At 37.2% G+C, this 24435-nt stretch overlaps 1 protein-coding gene across 7 annotated transcripts in view; it reads left to right on the top strand.

Moving 5' to 3' along the window:
* Window positions 1-24435, top strand: part of LOC128578524 (plastin-3) — a 108351-nt gene that overhangs the window by 59060 nt on the left and 24856 nt on the right. For all 7 annotated transcript variants that reach the window (XM_053581201.1, XM_053581204.1, XM_053581205.1 and 4 more), the window contains 3 exons: window positions 3077-3157; window positions 16766-16929; window positions 23694-23823. In XM_053581201.1, the coding sequence (XP_053437176.1) occupies window positions 3085-3157; window positions 16766-16929; window positions 23694-23823 (367 nt within the window). In that variant the 5' untranslated portion in view covers window positions 3077-3084. The remainder of the gene's footprint in view (window positions 1-3076; window positions 3158-16765; window positions 16930-23693; window positions 23824-24435) is intronic.

Here is a 24435-nt window from a genome sequence, read left to right as displayed (position 1 = left end):
CTTCCCAACCATGAGCATGATATATTTTTCCATTTGTTAACATTCTCAGCTATCTCTTTTCTTAGAGTTTCGTAGTTCTCTTTATATAGATCTTTCACATCCTTTGTTAGATAAACTCCCACGAAAGCTATGTTAACTAGTGTGATGAAAATGTGTCAAACGGTCTATGAACCAAGTGTATGGTGCCCCATGATCATACTAATGTACACAGCTATGATTTAATAAAAATAAATAAATAAATAAAAAATGTCTAAAAGGTATCCAATGTACTCAATACTAATATGAAGCCAGTAGATGATCCAATGTATGCCCAAATAGGAGAAAAACTCATTTCAATTCAAGCTGGGGGTAGAAGTAACCAGGGAAGGGGGGAATTGGGGAGCTCTCACTGAATAGGCACGCTCAGGGGTGGGGGTGGGGTGGGGGGTGTTGACACACCTTTTGTGTTTGGGACATAACCACAAGAGGAACTCTCCCTAACTAAATCAATTATTTTGACCTGGTTGCTTGTACCCCCACATTAATCTGAAATAAATTTACTTAAAAAATAAAAACTGTCTAGAAAGGATAAATGCAAGATCTCAAAATTGTATTTTGTATAATTTGTTAAATTTAACATGTAGAATACTTAATTTTTTATTGATACATAAAAGATGTATAGAATAGTTTTTTGAAAAAGCAAAATGTATAGGGCAGTGAAACTTCTGGGCATGATACTGTACAAGTCATACATTTGTCCAAACTTACAGAATGTACAACACCAGGAGTGAACCCTAATGTACACTGTGGCCTCTAGGTGATAATAATGTATGGATGTGGGATCATCATTTTTAACACATGTACCATTCAGATGCAAGATATTGATAGTGGCTATGCATGTTTGAGTGCTGCATAATGACGTTTTGGTCAGTGTCAGGCTGGTCCCATAGGATTATATTACTGTATTTTTACTGTACCTTTCCTAGATATGTTTAGATAGACAAATATTTAGCATTGTGGTCCAGTTGCCTTCAGTATTCAGTACAGTAACATACTGTTACTGATACTGGTATGTATCCCAGGAACAGTAGGCTATACTATCTGGCCTATGCGTGTAGTGGGCTATACCATCCAGGTTTGTGTGTGTATGCTCAGTGATGTACACACACCCACAAATCTCCTAATGGTGCATTTCTCCAAACTTGTCCCCAACATAAAATGACACATGGCTGTATATCGGAACTCTTCATACCTTCTGCTTAATTTTGCTGTGAACCTTAAACTGATCTAAAATTAAAGTGTATTTTTTAAAAAAAAAAAAAGGCTGGCACGGCGGCTCACACCTGTAATCCCAGCACTTTGGGAGGCCAAGGCAAGCGGATTGCCTGAGCTCACTGGTTCGAGACCAGCTGAGCTAGAGCAAGACCCCATCTCTAAAAACAGCTAGGTGTTGTGGCAGGTGCCTTGTAGTCCCAGCTACTTGGGAAACTGAGGCAAGAGAACTGCTTGAGCCCAGGAGTCTGAGGTTGCTGTGAAGTATGATGCCACAGTACTCCACTGAGGGCAACAAAATGAGACCCTGTTTCAAAAAAAGAAAGAAAGAAAGAATAAAAACAAAGGGGAAAAGAGCAAGGTAATATAATTATTTTCATTTTTCTTTGTCCAAAAATTGTTAATAAGTTGCATTTGGAGATTATCCATGTGCAGATCTCCTTTCTCTATTGCAGGGATAACCAAGGTTTTTCTGTTCTTGACTGTGTCAAGAGGCAAAATCAAGAATATTATGCTGTTAATATCAAGGATATGTAATTTCTACAAATATTTATTGACATAATTCATTATATAATTGAGTATATATATTTTTTGAGGCAGAGTTGCACTATGTTGCCCTGGGTAGAGTGCCGTAGCGTCACAGCTCACAACCTCAAACTCTTGGGCTTAAGCGATTCTCTTGCCTCAGCCTCCCAAGTAGCTGGGACTACAGGCGCCCGCCACAATACCTGGCTATTTACTGCTGCAGTTGTCATTGTTGTTTAGCTGGCCCAAGCCTGGTTCGAACCCACCAGCCTGGGTGTATGTGGCTGGCGCTGTAATCACTGTGCCACGGTGCCAAGCCAAATATAATTTTTTTGTAATATGGTTCTTATGACAAGAGTGGAATTCTTTTATTTCTGGGATATTTCACTAATTGGGGTTCAAAGTTAATGTGCCCTATCATCAACATTGGTTGCCGAATTTCTCCTATAATAAACATATTTAGCTTGGGGCTATACAAAAACAAGTTGTGTTGTATAAGGAGAGACTGCAAGAAGTCATGTGTAGGTTTGTCTACCTGGGTAAAGGAGAAAACAGAGTCTAACTGGATCTAAAGCCAAAGCAAGAAGGAGAAGTGGCCCCAGTCAATGACTGGCTATAAGGGCAATGAATAAAGTTCAACTGATTTCTTAACAAAAACAAGTTGTGATCTAGATCTGGTCCACAGGCCATATGTAGTTTGATCAAATAGAGCCAAATTGGAAAGGGTGCAAATATAGATAATAGGTTACATGCATAAGAGTGTTAATATTAGCACATGCTCTGTGTTCTTTTATATCAAAACCAAATATAATTTGTTTTAATTGATTCCTCTTTACCCCTCCTTTAACATGAGTGATTGATAGATGTCAGTATATTACTTGAAAATCAATGTTTTCACTGTGAGTGATTTTAAAGTGGCTTAATGGAAAAATGAAATTTCACATGAATCAATTGTCACATAATTTTGACTTTAATCTTTGGCACATATAACCAGGAATTTCCATTATGTATGCATTTCTTGTCATTGCTGGGTATCTTGGCCCTTCCTTAAACTCTTTGAATGTAATTTGCCCTTGAGAGGAAAATTCAGAAATATTTTTTCTGAATAACTTTCAGTAAATGATGACTTTTCAATTTATTTTCTTAAGGTTGTGCCTACAGATATGGTAACCTATTCAGATTGTTTTGATAGTTTGAAATTCTGTTTAAATTACCCTTCAAATGAGAATTTTAGCAAGAATGCTTACACTATATTCATCACAAACTTTTTTAAGTCTCAAAATTTTGGGTATTTCTTTAGATCTTTAAATGGATGAGATGGCTACCACTCAAATTTCCAAAGATGAGCTTGATGAACTCAGGGAGGCCTTTGCAAAAGTTGGTGAGTATTTTTTTTTTTTTGTATTATAACTGTAAGAAAGCATCTTTGTTTAGTCCTAAACAAAGTTACTTCTCTAGAACATTGTATGAATGATTAAACATGAACCTTAGGGTAAAATAGCAAAAATGGATGATATAAAGTTTTAGAAACTATATACTCAAAATTACATTATTTCTAATTTTATCTGGTATCTAACATGGTTAAAGGTTTTAGCCTAGGGTTTTTTTTTTTTTGGCTGGGGCTGGGTTTGAACCCACCACCTCCGGCATATGGGTCCAGCACCCTATTCCTTTGAGCCACAGGCGCTGCTCTAGCCTCGAGTTTTTAACTGGTGGCCTTAGTGCCTCCTGAATATTTTATGACAAATTTTGTGTAATTACTATTTTTTTTTCCTGTAGAGACAGTCTCACTTTATCGCCCTCAGTAGAGTGCCGTGGCATCACACAGCTCACGGCAACCTCCCATTCCTGGGCATAGGCGATTCTGTTGCCTTAGCCTCCCAAGTAGCTGAGACTATAGGAGCTTGCCACAACGCCTGGCTATTTTTTTGTTGTTGCAGTTCAGCCGGGGCCGGGTTTGAACCCGTCACCCTCGGTACATGGAGCCCGGCGCCCTACTTCCGGAACCATAGGTGCCGCCGTAATTACTGTATTTTTTTGTATCATTTTTTGTAGGAGATGATTTGGAGGTTTCATCATATTCTCAAGTGGGAAGTGTGACACCCCCCCAAAAAAAAATTAGGTGATGTTTTACCCTTCCCTAATTAGTTTGACCTTATTGCCTTTTTTCAGGGATTTTCTGTGCCTTAGGATAATGTAGTTTGTTATATCTTCACACATTCAATTATAGCATCAGTGTAAGATGGAAAGGTAGGCTTGGTGCCCATAGCTCAGTGGTTAGGGCGCCAGCCACATAAACCGGGGCTGGTGGGTTCGAACCTTGGCCTGGGCCTGCTAAACAGCAATGACAACTACAACAAAAAAATAGCGGGGCACTGTGGTGGGCACCTATAGTCCCAGCTACCTGGGAGACTGAGGCAAGAGAATCACTTAAGCCCAAGAGTTTGAGGTTGCTGTGAGCTGTGATGTTACAGCACTCTATCGAGGGCGACATAATGAGACTGTCTCAAAAAAAAAAAAAAAAGATGGAAAAGTATACATCAACATCATATAACATGTCATATAATTGAGCAGCTATGAAAGCCCTGTATAAGATTTATATCCCAAATTCCAGTGCTTGGGTCAAGTCTGTAGGAGATAATGAGAAAACAGAATATAAACTGAGATTCACATACATACACACACATAACAGAGTCTACATGTGCTTACAGAAGTTGACTGTTATTTTATTTTTTTTTGTAGAGACAGAGTCTCACTTTATGCCCCTTGGTAGAGTGCTGTGGCATCACACAGCTCACAGCAACCTCCAGCTCCTGGGCTTAAGCGATTCTCTTGCCTCAGCCTCCCGAGTAGCTGGGACTACAGGCGCCCGCCACAGCACCCGGCTATTTTTTTGTTGCAGTTTGGCCGGGGCTGGGTTTGAACCCGCCACCCTCGGCATATGGGGCCTGCGCCCTACTCACTGAGCCACAGGCGCCGCCCAGAAGTTGACTATTATTTTTAAAAAAATAGGTTGACCATTATTATTTGACAACTCCTTGACTAAAGGGTATAAAGTTAGATTACAATTACTTGTTATTTAAATCAGAATTTGTTCTTATACTTCTGTTGAAAGTCCTATTAGTGAAAGTGAGAAAATGTACATCTCTATTCCTATATATATTTCTGACCAACATTTTTTATGAAGGCCTTTAGTAGTAGCAGCATACCTTGGGAAGAAGAATAACCCATAGCCAGAGTGACCCTTCAGAATCCCACTGGACAAAAACTGAATAGTTCTCAATCTGTGCATACAAATATAGAGGTTAGTTAACTTGCCACAGATACCATTAACTATAAGAAGAGCACTACACAGTCTGATAGTAGATTGATTATGAAAAACAGCAAGTGGATTCTTGGCTGCAAGATATATTTCTTTATTTTTCTCTCTATTCTGTAGCAAAAGTGTTATAATTGTTTTACTTATAATTGTGTAATTTATAATTCCCTTCAAACCTCCTGTTTTATTTATATTAATTGTTCAGTATTGGGAGCGGCTTACCTTGTTCTTTGTGACTAGAATGTTGGGATAGAGAGCACACCTTTTTAATGTTGTTGTCGCTTAATCTCTTCTCAAGTAAATGTTTATTGTTGAATATGGGCCTTGTGCTCATGGGTAGCATCTTGGAAAATTTGTGCATAATATTTCTTAAAAATTAAAGCTAATTCACAGAGTGCTTACATGATGGGATTTGGAACACTTTTATCAGTAAAAGAGCTTAATTGCTCCTTAAAAGCTTAATGATATAAAGAAGATTGACCAATTATCTCCATGAAGGAAACAAGGTTAAATTGTAGTAACTCAGGGAATAATTAGAGGATTGACTGTGCAAAAAGGTCATGATGGAACTATTGTTGAAGTAGAGTTTAAGATAAACAGCTTCCTGAAGCCCCTACCAGCATATGTTCTTAAGACATGCAGACTCTTACTATTAAATATGCTGTAAATATGAATTCTGGAGTCCAGAATTTCTGCCAGTTCCAAATATTATTCTTTTGTAACCCCTGCTCAGTATCTAATCTAGCACAGTGTTGCACGTGTGTTAGGTTCTCAATAAATACTTAATTGATTGAATCCCAAGGAGCTATAGTCTTTTGATGTACTGAGATTTTATCATTATGAACTATACATTCAAAGGGCTTTTGTTATGAAGATTTTTATTATAGTGGAATTTATTATTAACAGTTTTGGCTATTATATTGTAGCACATAAAATGTATATATATATATATATATTTCAGCATCATAAAGGCTTGTGTGTAGTCTGTCTTTTAGAAACTACTTTAAAAACCCAGCTGAGTCTTTTGATTTTCTTTTTAAAAATTTTTGTAGTGAGGGACTTTGCCTGACAAATGCAATCAGTGTAACCTGGTTTATTGTACCCTCAATGAATCCCCAACAATTAAAAAAAAAAAAACTTTGTAGTTTAAAAAAAAAAATCTTTGCAGTTTTTAGTTGTTGTTAGTTATAGAGCCCTCAGGCAACTGTCCAAGCTGTTACAGAATTTTTTGTTTACATTCAGGGAAACTTTATTTTAATAACAGGCTCCATAACTTCTTTTGCTGTCAAGGACAGTTGTGTCCCCCCTCTTTTTTTTTTTTTTTGATAGAAGTGGTGGGAGAAAGTAGGGAAGACTACTTTGTCTCAGTTCAATTGTGACAAAATGTGGAAATCATTAAATGATTTTTCCCCATCCCCATCTGTTAACAATAATAGCCTTGATTATCTCCTTAGAAATTCACCAAAATCATAGTGTGTGGAGGAAACCCTCTGTAATTACCACTAATCGTAGGTTTTGTTCAATCAATTAATAGTGCTTTGAAACTCTCTTTACTAGAAATAAATTGAGTATTAGAATTTAAAGTTCTCCTTTCACTTTCTGCACCTGCTTAGTTTTAAGCTTCAAGCTCATATAATTATTTCAATTTTCTCAACAATTGTTTCTAGTATTTCCCACTAGCAGAAACCTGCTCATTTTTCCTACTTCATAATGTTTGTTTTAATTTCAGTGCAGCGATATCATATAACTTCCTTCTAAAGAGGAATAAATAAGACTTTCAGAACACTTAGGTACTAATATTTTACCAGTTAAAAAATGTCTTTTACATTCTAAAACTTTAATCTTGCTACGGAAGCTAGTGGTCATTTGAATGATTACTTGTCATAAGGACATCCATGTAATGTAAATCTTTTCAGGTTTGCTTTAGTCCTGCAAACACTTAAATCTGACTTTTTTTCTCTCTTAAGCACTCTGTACTGAGCTTTTTAAAGCATGAATTCAGCACTTTTGAAATAAAAGAATAATGGGTTTCTTAAGTGACTAGGAATAGTGTGGGTGTATTCCTTTGAGGTTACCCACCAAACTCAGCCAAAAAATTTTGGTTGTGGTGATTGTAGCTGTACCAGACGTCTCTCATCCCAGGAAGTTGAGTTGTTTCAAATTACTTGCTATTCTCTAGTATATAAAAACCACATCAGGATGATGCCACATAAAACATGGTACTTTAATTTTCTTTTAGTATTCTATAAAACTGTACCAGTGCATAGTTGCTTAATTATGCCTTAAAAAATAAAAACTATAGGCCATCTACAACAAAACTAACCAGTGTTCTTTTGCTTTACCATCTGGTTAATTATCTATGGATTACTGGAAGTGATGGTTTGGGGATAGTCTGAAAACATTGTTTTGACTGTGTACAAAATAGGAGCACACTTTTGTGGGTGTGTGGGTGAAGGCAAGAGCATCATGGGTGTAAGAACACTCATGTGAGCGTGTGTATTCAGGTATGTATTTTTAAAACTAGTAGAGTGGCAGCATGCGAAAAGTGATGGCCAAACCACTGGAAATTTTGAATGAGAAAAGGATTGATAAACATTTGATTGCCTTTTCACAGCCCTCTAAACTTGTCCAGCCTTTAGCAGTACTTGACCTCCACTTTTGGGCATTCACCAGTAGGGTGACACTCTTAATGTGTCAACCTCTAGTCTACTCTTAGCTGGGACCCATTAAACTGCCTCTTAAGTTTGCTGGAGTGAGCTACCCCAAAAGGTAGAAGCTGTGAAAGGCACCTGGAAATGTTTAGCAGCTGCCTTTCCTAAGGTTTTAATGTCTAATGAAAGCTTGACTTTACTGCTTAGTAAAACTTAGGATAGAATATGGTTTAAATTCTTCTGCCCATGTCTTTTGACTGAGTCTTTTAAATCAATATTTTGTGAGCTTTCATGGGCATTGAAGATCGTGTGTGTGTGTGTGTGTCTGTGTGTGTGAGAGAGAGTGTGTGTCTGTGAGAGAGAGAAAGAAACAGAGATAGAGAGAATCTGTTATTCTTAGACATGTAGATTCATTTTTTCATTTCTTCAGTGCAAAAAATTTGTGGAATGTATTGGTCAAACTAAATTGAACTTTTAAATCCAGCTTTCTGAAAATATACGCATCTGCCCTTGATTGGTTTTCTTCTTTAAGTCCTAATGAGCACTGTCCAGAGTGGGTTAATAAAGAGGTTTCCATGTGTGTTGCAGATGAGAGCATATAACATGTGACCTCTTTACAAAGAAAGACACCAGATTTAGGCAGATTCAAGGATGGTTAAAGCAACATACACACAACGCACAAGCTGAGGGTCAAAGGAAATCCCAGTCTTTGTCTTACTGTCAGATTTATAAGACAAAGTAGCACCAAAAGATGCGTTTGAAGTGATAGATTGATTGTGCCACATACCACCTGGACAAGGGCAGTGTAAAACAGCAGCTAAAATCAAAACCACTTGAATTCTGGCTCAGCTTTCTCCAGACAAGTACTTAAAATAGCTTAAATAACAGGATACAAGGGGAGGGAAAACATTTCCTTTTAAGGATATGCATTCTTGGTGTGATTCAAACTTCTGCAGGAACATGGCTATGTAATAAGTTTATTTACTTTAAAGTTTCTTGGGGAAGGGGGTTGGGGGGAGTTAACTGGATTTAAAATAATACTTGCTAAAAAAGAATAATGAAGTGTCCTTTAAAATAAAATGCACATGTGAACCTACATGTGTCATCAGTGAGAGAGAGACCAAAGAGTGAGAGAGAATATGAATTGCTTATAACAGTTGGTTCTTTTCTAATGAATTCAGTAGCCAGCATGAAAGATGGGCCTGTCTGGTGAAGCACTGGGAACCTCTTAGGGTTCTTTTCAAAGTATAGTCATTTTTTTTTTTTTAACTTCTTAAAAAAAAAAAAAGAAAGCTTTGTCAGTTTATTGAAATTTAGCACTTTACTTTCTGCCAGAACTTTGTTCAGTGGTTAAGTGGGATTTCTTTTTCCCTGCTGCTTGTTAATATCTACCCATACTGACCATATTTTCTGAACCAAAGACTTGAGACCTTACTGGCAGAAACGTTGAAGTTGCTGTGGATAATATTCACTGTATGGTAATTCTTATCGACTTTAGCAGCTGTTTGAGAACTATGATACTGGAACAGAAGAGTCTTCAAAATGCAGACTTTCCCACCCCATACCAATGTATAGTTAATGAGCCAGTGGCAAGTGGGAGCCAGAAAGGGGTTCCAGAATATTGACTGCTTTAATGAGAAAATAAAGGACTGCCATCATGCCTGGTGGTTGTGATTTTAGTTTACAGTTGTTAAAATTGCTTTCAATCTAGGTCTGTGTTTTGAGATCAGTTTATTGTTAGATTCTCACGTTTATGTCAAAATTCAGAATAGGAAAAGTTCACCATCCACCATACTAAAAAGCACCATTCTAATTCCATCACTTTGTTTTAAAAATGATATTTTAACAGCAAATAAGGATATAGGCTTAAGATTTAAAAAATTAAATTGTATTTGAAAAATGCGGCACGTAGATTTTACTATATTGCTATGGATTGATTAAAAATTATCCAAAATTCGTTTTGGATGATTATTTGGTAATCAGTTGTTCATGTATCTCAGTCACCTTACAAATGAGGAAAGCCTAACTGAAAGGCTATCATTTAAAATAAACCATCCCCCTAAAGGCTATTATTTAACCATTTTTGAAAATAATAAATGTCCTTTTATTTTATTTATTTATTTTGCAGTTTTTGGCCGGGGCTGGGTTTGAACCCACCACCTCCCGCATATGGGGCTGGGTTTGAACCCACCACCTCCCGCATATGGGGCTGGGGCCCTACCCCTTTGAGCCACAGGAGCCACCCTATTTAACTGGTTTTTAAAGTGAAACTACTTCTCTCAGGTGTAAAAAAATTAGATTTAATAGTCATTGTTTATGTTTATTTTTTTAAATTATGACATGTTCATCTTAGAAGTAGACAAAAAGTGTTAAGCACCTTGTGAACATCTCTGGCGAGATGGAAGCATTCTAAAATGCCATTATGCTACCTCATTTTCTGGCCTTCCAAAGCACATTAAATCCCTGATACTGTTTAAGGATGTGTTTTTGTTTTTTGACTGGGGATTGGACATAAAATTAACATAAAACTCTTTGAGAATAATTGCATGCTATTTTGTGTTTTGAGTACTATACCAGCTGGGAGATTTTGTAAAATTAATTGCCAGCCGCCTTTTTAAGCTCCCTCTGCCTTCTTATTGAAATTAAAATCGTTTTTCTTCAAAATATATGATTTAGGACCTCAAAGAAAGGCTTGATGTAATTCATTAGTACTAATGCTAAAATGCCTTTGATCACAGGAGGTAGTATAAGCTAGATTAACATCTGCTGATAAAATAAGGAAAAATAGTAGAGGAGGTGAAACTTTCAAAAGAAGACACATGTTCTTATCCCAGGAAGGATAAAGGATATCCCAAGTGACTCACACTTTATGGAGATTTTGAAGCCACAGCTTCAGGTAGGACCAAGGTGTTTTGTCTGATTCACTTGTATATCTTTGGTATCTAGCTCAGTGGGTATCTACCTCAGTTTTCTCTGGAGGGTGACTCAGGCTGAACAAGTGCCAATGACCTTTCTTAATAAAGCCAAGGCAGGTTTCTACATTTGGAAGGGGAGAGAGGTCCTGACCTGACAGGCATCACTGGTTGTCTACTTGGGCCCTCCTTGGTGGGTGTGTTCACTTACAAAACCAAATTACAGATCTGAAGGCTGCTGGGTGGGGAGAGGATTAGAACAAAGGGAGTGAGATTAAATGTTATTTAAGGGATATTTCTGTCAAGTTTTGGTTTCCTGATGAATTGCCATTCAGTCCTTCAGTGCTATTTCTGTGTTTTTTTGTAATTGTTATTTAGTTTTGTTTTTTAAATGTTCATCTAGGAGTAAGGCATTCTTTCCCTGGTCAATACCCTGCTAGTCAGTGAAATGGCATCATTATAGCTCACTGCAACGTCCAACTCTCCGGCTTAAGCAATTCTCTTGCTTCAGCCTTCCAAGTGTCTGGGACTACAATGCCACCAAACCTGGCTGATTTTTTTTTTTTTTCTATTTTTAGTAGAGTTGGGCGGGTCTAGCTCTTGTGCTCAGGCTGGTCTTGAACTCCTGGCCCTAAAGGATCTTACCGTCTCAGCTTCCTGGAATGCTAGGATTACAGGCATGAGCCACTGTGCCCAGCCATACAATCCAACCCCATTTAAAATTTTCCTGTCGCTTACCTAAAAGCATCTGTTATTGATACCCTTGCTTTGAAATGGAGTTTCTGCATGTGGTTATGTCAGTTACATTGTAGGGTAGCTACTTCCTGGCATCTTTTAATCACATCAGTGAGCTATCTTCTAATTAATGCTCAAGAGAGGTTATTTCAGAGAAGGGTTCATGCAAGCAGTTGTGTTTTCCCTTTTACCAAAACTTCTATTTCTACCTAATACAGATAAACTGCCCAATAAAGTACTAAAGTGGACAAAGTTTTAATAGTTAAAAAGAATGACCTGTCTATTTTTTTTTTTTTTGAGACAGAGTCTCACTCTGCTGAGTAGGTTAGAGTGCTATGCTGTCAGCCTAACTTCCAGCAACCTCAAACTCCTGGGTTCAAGTAATTCTCCTGCCTCAGCCTCAGCCTTCCCAGTAGCTGGGACTATAGGATCAGAAGTACAATCTATCTACTTCTCCAAAGATAACATAAAATGAAAGAATACTATATTTAATGAGGAATAGTAGTGTTCATAAGTGTATCACTCTATATCTGTATTTTTTTTTTTTTGTAGTTTTTGGCCAGGGCTGAGTTTGAACCCACCACCTCCAGCATATGGGGCCAGCGCCCTACCCCTTGGAGCCATAGGCGCCACCCCTGCATCTGTATTTTGATGTGAATTATGATTCTATCTCCGATTTTTAAACTATGTGTGTGTGGTCTGGGTGCGGTATTTCACTCCTATAATCCTAGCACTCTGGGAGACCGAGGCAGGCGGATTCCTTGCGCTCAAGAGTTTGAGACCAGTCTGAGCAAGAGTGAGACCCCCATTTCTACTAAAAAGAAAAATAGCTGGTTGCTGTGAGCAGTGACACCATGGCACTCTACTCAGGGTGATAGAGTGAAACTCAATTAAAAAAAAAAAAGTGTGTGAGTAGGGGAAGGGGTTGTGAAGTCCCATGTGTTGCAATTGTTTTTTATTTTATTAAAAGAAAATTTTGGCCGGGTACGGTGGCTCACGCACTCTGGGAGGCCAAGGAGGGTGGATTGCTTGACCTCAGGAGTTTGGAGACCAGCCTGAGCAAAAGCAAACCCCATCTCTACTAAAATGAGAAAAACTGAGGCAAGAGGATCACTTAAGTCCAAGAGTTGGAGGTTTCTGTGAGCTTTGATGCCACGGCACTCCACCCAGGGCGACAACTTGAGACTCTTGTCTCCAAAAAAAAAAATAAATAAAATAAATAAATAATAAAAGAAAATTTTGTGTTCCAATCTGGAATCAGAGAGTAATAGAACTGAAAAGGGAGCTTCATAGATCATTTGGTGCAAAGTGCTCCTTTTACCAATAAAAAAGGTAGACTTGTGCAAGTTAATAGCCAAGTTGAAATTAGATTCTGTGTCCGCTCAGCTATGCTGTGTATCTTTGGCTATGCCACACTTAACTCCCAAGTACTGAGCTCCATTTTAACTTTATAAAGGAAATGGGAGAAACAGATTAGTTTCTGCACAGGGGCAGGTGTATGTAAACCCAAGACTTTCACATAAGAGCTGCTAAAGGTCGGTCCCAGTGCCATAAGGATTACTTTGTCTCTTTTTACTGCAGATGTTGCTGGATTGATTTCTACATATAATAAACACTTATATGTAGAAATAAAGAGTTTGATGTATGATCTTTTATAAATTCACAGCAAAGAAAGTGAAGAAGTTAAGTTCTTTCCTTGAAGGAAATACAAGTGATTTTCAGAAGTCCTGGGTGGTTTGCTATTGATGTTTTAAAAGTACACATATTTTGATTGGTAGATTTATTTATTTATTTATTTTGACACAGTTTCATTTGTTGCCCTGGGTAGAGTGCTGTGGCATCATAGCTCACAACAACCTCAAACTCTGGCTCAAGCCATAGAATCGATTCTCTTGCTTCAGGCTCCCAAGTAGCTGGGACTATAGGTATGCACTATGGTACCCGGCTATTTTTTAGAAATGGTGTGTTGCTCTTGCTCAGGTTGGTCTCAAACTCCTGAGATCAAGCAATCCTCCTGCCTTGGTCTCCCAGAGTGCTAGGATTACAGATGTGAGCCACCAGGCATGACCTTAACCCGTAGATTAAAATGTAGTAATCAATTAGTAAGAATATTTGATACTTAAGAATATTCGATACGTAACACTAAGCGTAGAACTTCATCAGTCGGGCACAGTTGCTCACGCCTGTAATCCTAGCGCTCTGGGAGGGTGAGGCAGGTGGATTGCCTGAGCTCACAGGTTCAAGACCAGCCTGAGCAAGATCGAGACCCTGTCTCTAAAAATAGCCAGGTGTTGTAGCAGGGGCCTGTAGTCCCAGCTACTTGGGAGGCTGAAGCAAGAAAATTGCTTGAGCCCAAGAGTTGAGGTTGCTGTGAGCTATGATGTCATGGCGCTCTACTGAGGGCAACAAAGTGGGACTCTGTCTCAAAAAAAAAAATAGACGTTTATCAGCCTTCAAAGTATTAGTGATATGGTTTCATATAGGATATTTAATATTTTAGTAATTGGGGTGGTGTCTGGTGGCTCACACCTATAATCCTACCACTCTGGGAGGCTGAGGCGGGATGATTGCTTAAGGTCAGGAGTTCAAGACCAGCCTGAGCAAGACACCATCTCCCCTAAAAATAGAAAAATTAACCGAGCATTGTGGTGGGTGTCTGGTTCCAGCTGCTTGGGAGGCTGAGGCTAGAGGATCACCTGAGCCCAGGAGTTTGAATTTGAGGTGGCTGTGAGCTAGGCTGGCACCATGGCAGTCTAGCCCACATGACAGAGAGATGCTCTATCTCTTATTAATTGACAAAGTATTAGCTAATATGAATTACACTTAGATCACACTTAGAAAAAAACTCCCAAATATGTTCCATGGCCTAGAAGAACATACGATCAGCTCCCTGAGTTTATCTCTCACTTTCCCCCTTGCTTATTCTACCCAAGTCATACTGAATTTTTGCTGTCCTAAAACACATGCATCACACTGCTGTATCACAGATGGAATTTGCTGTTTCCTCTACCTGAAATCTTTTCCCAGATATCTGCATGAATTGCTCCCTTACCTCATGCAATTCTTCAGTCAAATATAGTGTCTTAAATGTGGCCTTGGCTTTCTTTGACCATTTTGTCCAAATAGCACCACTGCCATTCCCACCTCCCAGTGTCACTATAACTCAGAACCCATGAGCTTCAGCACAGTTGACATTTGAGCTTCATAATACTGGGTTGCACATTGCAGTAGAGGGTGTCATCAGCACTGAGCAGCAACCTTAGCCTCTACCCACTGTATGCCAGGAGCATCCTCTCCCTGCTCTCTCTCTCCCCCATTATGACAAGCAGAAATGTCCTAAAATGTCCCCTGGGGCATAAAATAGCCTAAATCTAACCCCTTACCCTGCTTTATTTTTCTTCCTAGCACTTATATTATACTCTATCTTACAGTCATACTTCATATTTTATTTGTTTATTAATTGTCATTAAAATGTGAGCTCCTTGAGAGTAAGACTGTTTTTTTTTTAATTTTTGGAGACAGTTTCTTGCTTTGTTGCCCAGTTGGGTATATAGTGCATGGTCATAGCTCACTGCAACTTGGAACTCCTGGGCTCAATCAAATCCTTCTGCCTGAGCCTCACATATCTGGCTAGTTTATTTTTATTTTTTTTGTAGAAACAGAGTCTAGCTATATTGCTCAGGCTGGTCTTGAATTCCTAGCCTCAAGCAATCCTCCTGCCTGAGCCTCCCAAAGTGCTAGGACTATAGGCATGACCCTCCTTGCCTGGCTGAGAGCAAGACTTTCTTTTGTTGGCTGTGGTATATCCAATCTCCCAAACAGTACGTACTACACAGTTTTAAAATAATTATATCAAATAGTTTAAATATAATTATTCACAGTACATTTGTTTGAATGGTGCTGTGGTCATCTTGAGTCATCTCTCTGTTCATATTGTTTCCTTCTATTATAATTAAATTCACATATGAAACGCAGTAAGGCCTAAGGCATAAAGAGTATTATTGAATAGAAGGTATTAGAAATTGCTAATGATGGTGGGACTGAAAAATAATACAATTTTTGGAAGGAAGTATGGAGAACCCTCAAATAACTCAAACTAGACTTCCCATTTTTGATCCTGCAATCCCATTACTGGGCATGTACCCAGAAGAAAAAAAATCCTTTTACCATAAGGACATTTGCACTAGACTGTTTTTGCAGCTCAATTTACAATTGCCAAACTGTGGAAATAACCCAAATGCCCGCCAATCTAGGCATGGATTGACAAGCTGTGGTATATGTATACCATGGATAGTGACTTTACATCTTTTGTATTAATTTGGATGGAGTTAAAATACATTCTTCTTAGTAAAGCATCAGAAGAATGGAGAAGCAAGAATCCAACGTACTCAATTCTGATATGAGGACAATTGATGCTAGTTCATGGTGGGGGGAGGGGAGTGTGGGGCCACAGTGTGTGACACACCTCTTGGGGGTGGAACACTATTAATAGAGGGACCTAGCAAACACAAGCAGTATAACCTGGCTCATTGTACCCTTAATGTTTCCCTAATAATGATAATATATATATATATATATAATGAATAAAGCTACTATGAATATTCTTGTAAAAACAAAGAAATTGCTAATGAACATCAAACTTTATTCACACACAGTAAATTAAACCAGTGCTTACAGTCCTTAGGAAATTAGCTCTTTTTGTCAACAAATTCACTTTTGCTGACAATAGTTTTTTCCCCATTTTTAATAGTCTTAGAATAAGCATCATTTATTTAATCAGCCCTATGATACATATTCTTAAAACTACAGTAGCACGAAAAGGTTATTTATAGAGACATGTTAAACATATGCTTTACTCAGTATTGCGTTTATTATTATGAACTCTGTATTTGTCTTGGATTAATGTTTGTTTACATTAACTCTTGAAAAAAACTGGCACTAAAAGTAGTTGCTTAATTTCAGGTGTGCTTTGAAATACAGTCAGTATTAAATTCGTAAAACTTCTTTTAGACCAGTAGAAGAATAAGGAATATGAAACTTCTTGACAGCTAATTCTTTCTTCTAAAGTTTTCTTAGATCTACCATTTAATGATGCTTTTATTAACCAAATATTTCTTGAAATTGGGGATGCTCTTTGTAATAAAGCTACTTTTGCATTATTTAAAATACAGGATATATGATGTGAAACCTTGTTCTTTCATTTAAAGTGAGCATTTTCCTTTCCAATAGCCTTAGAGTGCCACACAGTAAGAAAAGAATGCATTAATATTTAGGCGAACTTATGAACTGAGACTTAAATGAAGGAAAACTCTCTTTAAACTTATTTCTCTTAATTTTTCCCTCCTTTTTTTCTTCTCTCCCTTTTTACAAAGATCTCAACAGCAATGGATTCATTTGTGACTATGAACTTCATGAGCTGTTCAAGGAAGCCAATATGCCATTACCGGGATATAAAGTGAGAGAGATTATTCAGAAACTCATGTTGGATGGTGACAGGAATAAAGATGGGAAGATAAGTTTTGATGAATTTGTTTATGTGAGTATGTGAAAATTCACCATTATTAGAAGCAATGTGTGTTGCTTTGTCTAGTGGGATGGTATAGTAAAAAGCACTATTTTATTAAGTTCCTAAATATATTAGTACTGTTATAAATAATAACATTTGTCATCCTCCCACTTATTTTCTGTTAGTTTTTTTAGCCACTGGAAATACCTTAATGAAAGAATTGAGAAAAAGCACAGTGACAGAAGCAAAGATATAATTTAATGCCTGATGCTCACTGTGTAAGGTGAATAGTCTCATTTGGAAGCATCATTAAAAGGCATTTTTCAAGGTGCTAAGTGACATCTTTGATGTGTTCTTTCTCTCTCCTGTGGTGAACAATGTGCTCCAAAATTTTAATGATACACCCTGACTCAACAGTCTTGGAAGCTTCCTGAGCTGAACTTTCTGATTAAAAAGTTGTTTTCTACTCTAGTGGTAAAGATACTTAACCGTACTGCTTTCTCTAGGATGATAATTTTGATAATTAAAAGTTAGAAGCATATCTTTTTAGCCATTACAAGAGGCATTTAAAATGTTTGCTCTCTACTTATAATCATCCATCACATACTAGTAAAGGTTAGGGGCTAATTTTTTAATTCTTCTATCCCCCACACACCTACTTTGGTGTTCATACTCAGTGTCTGGAAAATACATGTGTGGCAAATGGCTCTTTATTGAAGCCTAATACTTTTGGCTGCTAGAAAGTAGGATCTAGATTTTTCTAGACTCGTGTCATTTTCAGTCTGTATTTATTGACATATATTGAAATATATACACATATTAAAGAATAGCTGTTGCTTATTCCCTCAATTAAAAATACTCTTAAGATTGTAAGGATGTATTTATTGGTAATTTAAGGTTGAATTTGCTAGATCTTAAGGGCATTCCTTTCAGTATATTACAAAGTAGTAATTAGTACCTAATATTTATCACAAACTTCTTAGCAGTCCTATCCTCCTCTTCTATGGTTTATTTTTGCCCCAAGACATCTGATATGATAACATCAGCAACTATAGCTCACTAGAGCAAGTGAAATTCTGGTATGTTCTTTCTGATTAGAATCGATTCCTTCAGAACCCCTGTAGGAATTCAAAAAGCGAATTGAGTAATGTTTACCTCCTCAGGTTGACAGGACTTTGTAAGGATGTTGATTTTAAAAATATAGACTTGTGTTGTAATTACAATGATATATTTCTTGCCCTTTTCTTTTGAAATGCCATAGTATTGATTTCCTCCCACTGTTTTTGTCTCCAGTTCTGGCGAAAGCCTTTTGTTTTGAATTCTAGGTTCAATAGTAAGTTGAAGTTGATTTTTCAGTTTGCTCACTTGCATGTCCTCTGACATATATAACTTGCTCCCCTTGTGACTGCATGTTTAATTGTGAATTTAAAGCAGCGAAGAGCAACAGTTAACTATGATGGTTGGTTTTTTCTTTATTATTTTTTTTTTTCCCCAAATGACCCAAGAAACCAGCAAATGATTGGTTGTCTTTGATACAACTTACTGCTTGGAATTTTTTACTAGCAGAATTTAATTTACTAGAAAGAACAGACTTAAATCATTACGATTTTCAGTATGCCAGTGTTATTAAGGACAAAATTATGAAAATGTCTTGGGAAAATTTTGATTTTGTAGATTTCGAAACGTTACGTCTTCACACAACTTGTGTGTGACTTTTAAATAAGGAGGTGTGATTACCTATTCTCAAAAACTAAAGAACATGCATAATAATTTTGGCAACATCGGGGATTTAAAAAAAATAAAACGTTAATGAGGATATTTTAGATTAAGACATACATTTTAGAATTGGAATCAATATGTTTGCACTCCTTCACTTTTCAAATTAAAAGAAACCAACTTAAGTTTCTCAAAAAGGAAGTGACTTGCCCAACGTTACACAGAGGACTAGTGGCTTTTTCCAGGTACCTCCCTGCTATGGAAGAAATTTTAAATATGAACAGTATCCTGCCTGCAATTTCAGAATGGTACTATCCTGACTGTACTGAAAGAAAAGTGGGAGTTCAACCAAACATCTGTGCACTCCAATTTGCTTTGTCATCAGTGAAACATCTTACAAATTATGGGTAAAACTTAGTTATCTAAGAAATAGGAAGCATGTTATTCCTTTCAAGTATTAACATAAGGAAATAGAAATAAACATGTTCTTGCATATTAAGTTTTTATTTTTATTTGAATTGCTGTTTAAGGGTGTTAATTGCAATCAAGCTAACAACCAAAATCAGATTATATTACTTTTGGAGAAGAATATGGAAGGCAGAAAAGAGTCCCAAAGTTATATATAAGCTTCAAATGCAAAAATTAAATTTAACGTTCTGCTTTTGTTTCTGCTAAGCAACTTGAAACTAGATTACTGGATTTTTATACTTACAAAGCAATAGGATTTATGTCCTTCCATTTAAAAAATTATTTTTATTTCAAAATATTAGGGAGTATGAGTGTTCTTGTTCCATGGATAAAGTGTATAATGCTAAAGTCAGGGTTTTTAGTGTGCCAGTCCCAGGATAGTGTACATCATACCCCACGGGTGTGTTTTTATCTCTCACCACTCACACCCCCCACCCTGCCTCCTTCTATTGTTAAAGACTAGCATGGCAACAAATTCTTTCAGAAGAGATGGCTGCAGTTTTCACAATGAGAAATTTGTTCTTGCATAATGGTAATAAGTTATTGACTTTTGGGCAGCGCCTATGTCTCAAAGGGGTAGGGCGCTGGCCCCATATGCCAGAGGTGGCAGGTTCAAACCCAGCCGCGGCCAAAAAACTGCAAAAAAAAAAAAATAAGTTATTGACTTTTAAAAGGTTTTTACTATAGTACTGCTCTCGTAGGATTAAATAATACCAGTAAAGTGCTTAGAATAGTGTCAGGCATCTAGTAAATGCTACAGAGGTGTTAGCTATTGGGGTAGTTATTTCTATTTTTTCGAAAAGCAATATTCTTTTCCAATGATTACTAAGTTTTAGGTCTATAACAGATTCTTAAAAAAGGAAAAAATTAAACCTTCTACTTTGAGAACAAACCCACAACACTGGAAGCCAGTCAATATTTTTTGTTTTTTTGCAATTCTTCTCTCAAATTTTTCCTTCTTTAAATCATATGCCTTTGGGGCGGTGCCTGTGGCTCAATTGAGTAGAGTACCAGCCCCATGTGCCAAAGGTGGCAGGTTCAAACACAACCCCGGCCAAAACCTGCAAAAAAAAGAAAAAAAAAGTTGAAATCATATGCCTTTGGATTGCTTTGGTTTGGCCACTAGTCCTGTGCTGAGCTAACTCTGAGGTCAAAAGAAGTTAACTGGTTGCTGAGGGTCTTTGAGAGAAAGGTGATGAAACTTACAAAAAGAATAAGAAACATACATTCCATAAAGGGACTGAAAAGATAGAATGAGAGTGGATATTGCTGCCTGAGGAAAGTACACCAGGATTTGTTCACAGAAAATAAAGCAACTCTTTCCTTGTGGCGAGAAAATGGCATAAAACAGTGAGCTCTTTAGTATCACAACAGGCAGCTTTGAAAAGATTCATTGAGAAGTCTCCAGCACAGTAGTCAAGCCTTGTGCTATCTCTGATTTCACCGATTCTTGTTAAGCAAAGCTTATACTCAAATAGCTTTATCATCCACTCCAGCAATTTCTTTGCTAAAGTAGAAAGTAAAATGCAAATTCTTGTGTAGTGAATCAATGTAAACGATATGCAAATCTTAAGTTTTCTCTTATCATTATGAAAAACATTTTTAATCTAAGGAACAAAGGAAAATACTGTGAAGATGAAAACTTGAGCTTAGCTAGAATACTTTATTTAAAACTATTTAGAAAATGAAAGTCATGTAACTTTTGTAAGACAGTTTAAAATCAACAAACTTAATTACTATTTGGCATGCATTCCCAAGCAATAAGGAGTTTTACCAGAGCTGTGGAAGTAATTGCATTAGGATATACAGGAAAGACTTTTCTAAAAATTTTAGATTATTTCACTTTCTATGATGTACACAAATTTGGCTTTAATTTTCAGCTGATACTGTAATCATTGAAACAGCCTAATTTTTAGAAGTAAATGATCCTTGAAGCAAGAGCACTCATAATAAGAAAAATATTTCATGTCTTGTTCTGAGGCAGCAGCATTTTTAGTCATTGCAGTGATTTGTGGTATGTTAGGCATGAGGAAAGGCACACCTTTTAGATTTTAACTTACTAGACAATGTTTTACTAAATGAAATAGAGTTCAGAATGAGGTAGATTAGTGAATAATGTTTTTTCAATGTTATCAAAAGAGAGTTAATGGGGTTAAAATGCATTGCAGTTAAGGCTTTGCTACATTCCCAGTAAAGTTGGACCCGAAAAATCAGATCATAACTAAAAATAATTTTATTAATTTGAAAATTACCTAGAGTCAGCTCCACACTATTAATACTAAAAAAGAGTCAATATAATGACCATGAAGTCGGATGGGTGATTTCATTGGTTGTGTGCAGTATTTAGAGTAGTGTGTGTGTATATCTCTATACATAAACAGATAAATACACAAACACATATCCATCCTAAAATTCTACCTCTGAAATTACAGATATAACACAAATCACAGCTATAGAAATTCAGTGAGCTTAATTTTTGTAAAATTAACTGCTTACTACTTTTCTAAATAAAATTTTATTTGTTTGTTTGTTTATTTATTTATTTATTTTAAAACAGAGCCTCACTTTGTCATCCTCAGTAGAGTACTGTGGCATCATAGCTCATAACAACCTCAAACTCTAGGACTTAAGTGATTCTCCTGCTTCATCCTCCCAAGTAGCTGGGACTACAGGCACCCGCAACAATGCCCGACTATTTTTAGAGACAGGGTCTCGCTCTTTCTCAGGCTGGTCTCAAACTCATGAGCTCAAGCAATCCACCCGCCCTGGCCTCCCAAGTGCTATTACAGCCATGAGCCACCGCACCTGGCCATAAAATTGTATTTAAAAGTTCAAGGAAGGACGGCACCTGTGGCTCAAAGGAGTAGGGTGCCGGCCCATATGCTGGAGGTGGCAGGTTCAAACCCAGCCCTGGCCAAAAAAAAAATAGGCAGCACCTATGGCTCAAAGGAGTAGGGTGTGAACCCCATATGCTGGAGGTGGCAGGTTCAAACGCAGCCCCAGCCAAAAACTGCAAAATAATAATAATAATAAAAGTTCAAGGAAAGTTAGGATTTAAGAAAGGTAGTAGGAAAAGATGACTTTGTGATGGGCTACTGACAACACATACAGTAACTTTTCTACCAGTTACAAAAAAAATCACTTCCTCTGTATGGATTAATTACAAAAAGGTGGTCTCCTGGACAGACTAAATATAAAAAGGCACTCCTTTCATCTTGACACCGGCTTGTACAAGACATGAGGCTTGGTTAACTGGATTTCTGTTCTGACAGCAACAACATGAACTACTATTACATATTTTGATCCTATTCTATGAACCTCAGATGTACACTGTGTCCTCCTGACGTGTGTATATCAGTATGTATTTGTCAATAACTCTAAAGACACGAGGCGTGGCAGCTCACCTAGCACTTTGGAAGGCCAAGAAGGGTGAATCACCCAAGCTCAAGAGTTGGAGACCAAGCCGAGCAAGAGCAAGACCCAGTCTCTAAAAATAGCCAGGTGTTGTGGTGGGCGCCTGTAGTCCAGCTACTTGGGAGGCTGAGGCAAGAGAATCACTTGAGCCCAAGAGTTTGAGGTTGCTGTGCGCTATGACTTCATGACACTCTACTGAGGATGACAAAGTGAGACTCGGTCTCAAAAAAAGAATAATAATAAATAAAATAAAAAGTAAACTCTAAAGACATTTGATTATTTTGCATTTGTACAACAACTTTTCCATTAAGTCTTAAGTGTCTTTTGATAAGTCCCCTTAAACAGAGCTCTAAACACCATTTAGAGAAAATTTTATAAAATTGCTACATTTTATTCTTGTTTTACTGGCAGTGGCTAATTCAGCCAAACAGACAGAGATCAGGAACAAATTGCAGAATAGGTGATTTGCAGTGTTTCAAAAGTATGGAAAATTTTTAAATGCCCATCCATTTCAATCAAGTGGTTATATAGTTACAACTGCTTTTATACAGTTAGAATGTACAAAGTAATTTCTTCAGCCATGTTCCTTACTGTGAAGAAAAGCTGGATTTCATAAATGCCCACACAAGACAATCACTGAAAAAATCTTTTTGCTGTTTATTCTTGATAGTTGTCTATTACTGCCAACTTAACACATTTTTTTTCCTTATTATTCTGTAACTTTTGATTGAATCAAGTTTTACTGAGCTACCACATTAGGCCACAAAATATTTTTTTGGTTGAGTCATAATGTTTTATCTTTCTTTGCACTACGAATTGTGGTCAAAGAAGGGGGATCTTTCAGCCTTTTTTCTTCAGGAAAAGAACAAAACCTTCCTTGTTCATAAAAAATTAACAGATTTACCTGTGCCTTTGAACCACACTAGTTTCTGGCTTAAAGTGAATTCAGTGCATGTAGCCCTTAATGTTTTTGACAAGTGTGTGTGCAATTGGCTTTCTGGCACATTTTCAGCAGCAGTGTTGTAGCACTTGTGTGGCACTCAAAGAATTCAAGCCCAATATTCCGTATTGAGTTTGAGTATTTTAATACTCATGACCTTGAAAAAAATAAGTGATCAAGGTACAAGAAGATAAATATGCTTACAGTGCCTGACTTAAAATTAATCATGAATCAACAAGGTTATTTCAATTAATAGATTTTTCAAGAGGTTAAAAGCAGTGATATTGCCAAGACCTTCCGCAAAGCAATCAACAGAAAAGAAGGCATTTGTGCTTTGGGAGGAACTTCAGAATTGTCCAGCGAAGGAACACAGCATTCTTACTCAGGTAAGTAGTCATTAGGTTAACACTATGAATGAAGTAAGGTGATGTCTATTTCCTCCTAACTAAAAATAGAAAAGAAGCTCGGTGTAATCACTCATGGCTATAATCCTAGCACTCTAGGATGGCCGAGGAGGGAGTATCACTTCAACTCAGGACTTTGAGACCACCCTGAGCAAAAGCAAGAGTGAGAACCCATGTCTACTAAAAATAGAAAAAAATTAGCCAAGCATTGTGGCAGGCTGCTGTAGTCCCAGCTATTTGGGAGGCAGAGGCAGGAGGATCACTTGAGCCCAGGAGTTGGAGGTTGCTGTGAGCTAGGCTGACACTCTAGCCTAAGAACAAGAATGAGACTCTGTCTCAAAAAAATAAATAAATAAAAAAGAGTAGAAGTTCTTTGTGTCATGTATTTGAGGTTGGGGCTAATACAGGTCATAAAGGCATTATAGGTGTTTATCATGTGGCTTTGTTACTTTGCAAAAGACATTATACCATTCACCTAATGGTAGGCAGAGTTCTACAGCAACATAAATGTATTTTTTAAAGAATTTTGTAACTAACTTCTCTAAAGATCAGTTAATGTGTTCTAGCCTTTTAAAAACTTTTGTAATTCCTAAT

The sequence above is a fragment of the Nycticebus coucang genome, chromosome X (genome assembly GCF_027406575.1).
Source record: "Nycticebus coucang isolate mNycCou1 chromosome X, mNycCou1.pri, whole genome shotgun sequence".
Classification (NCBI taxonomy): Eukaryota; Metazoa; Chordata; class Mammalia; order Primates; family Lorisidae; genus Nycticebus; species Nycticebus coucang.
The sequence above is the reverse complement of the archived record's forward strand: the minus strand, read 5'-3'. Positions and strand labels throughout refer to the sequence as shown.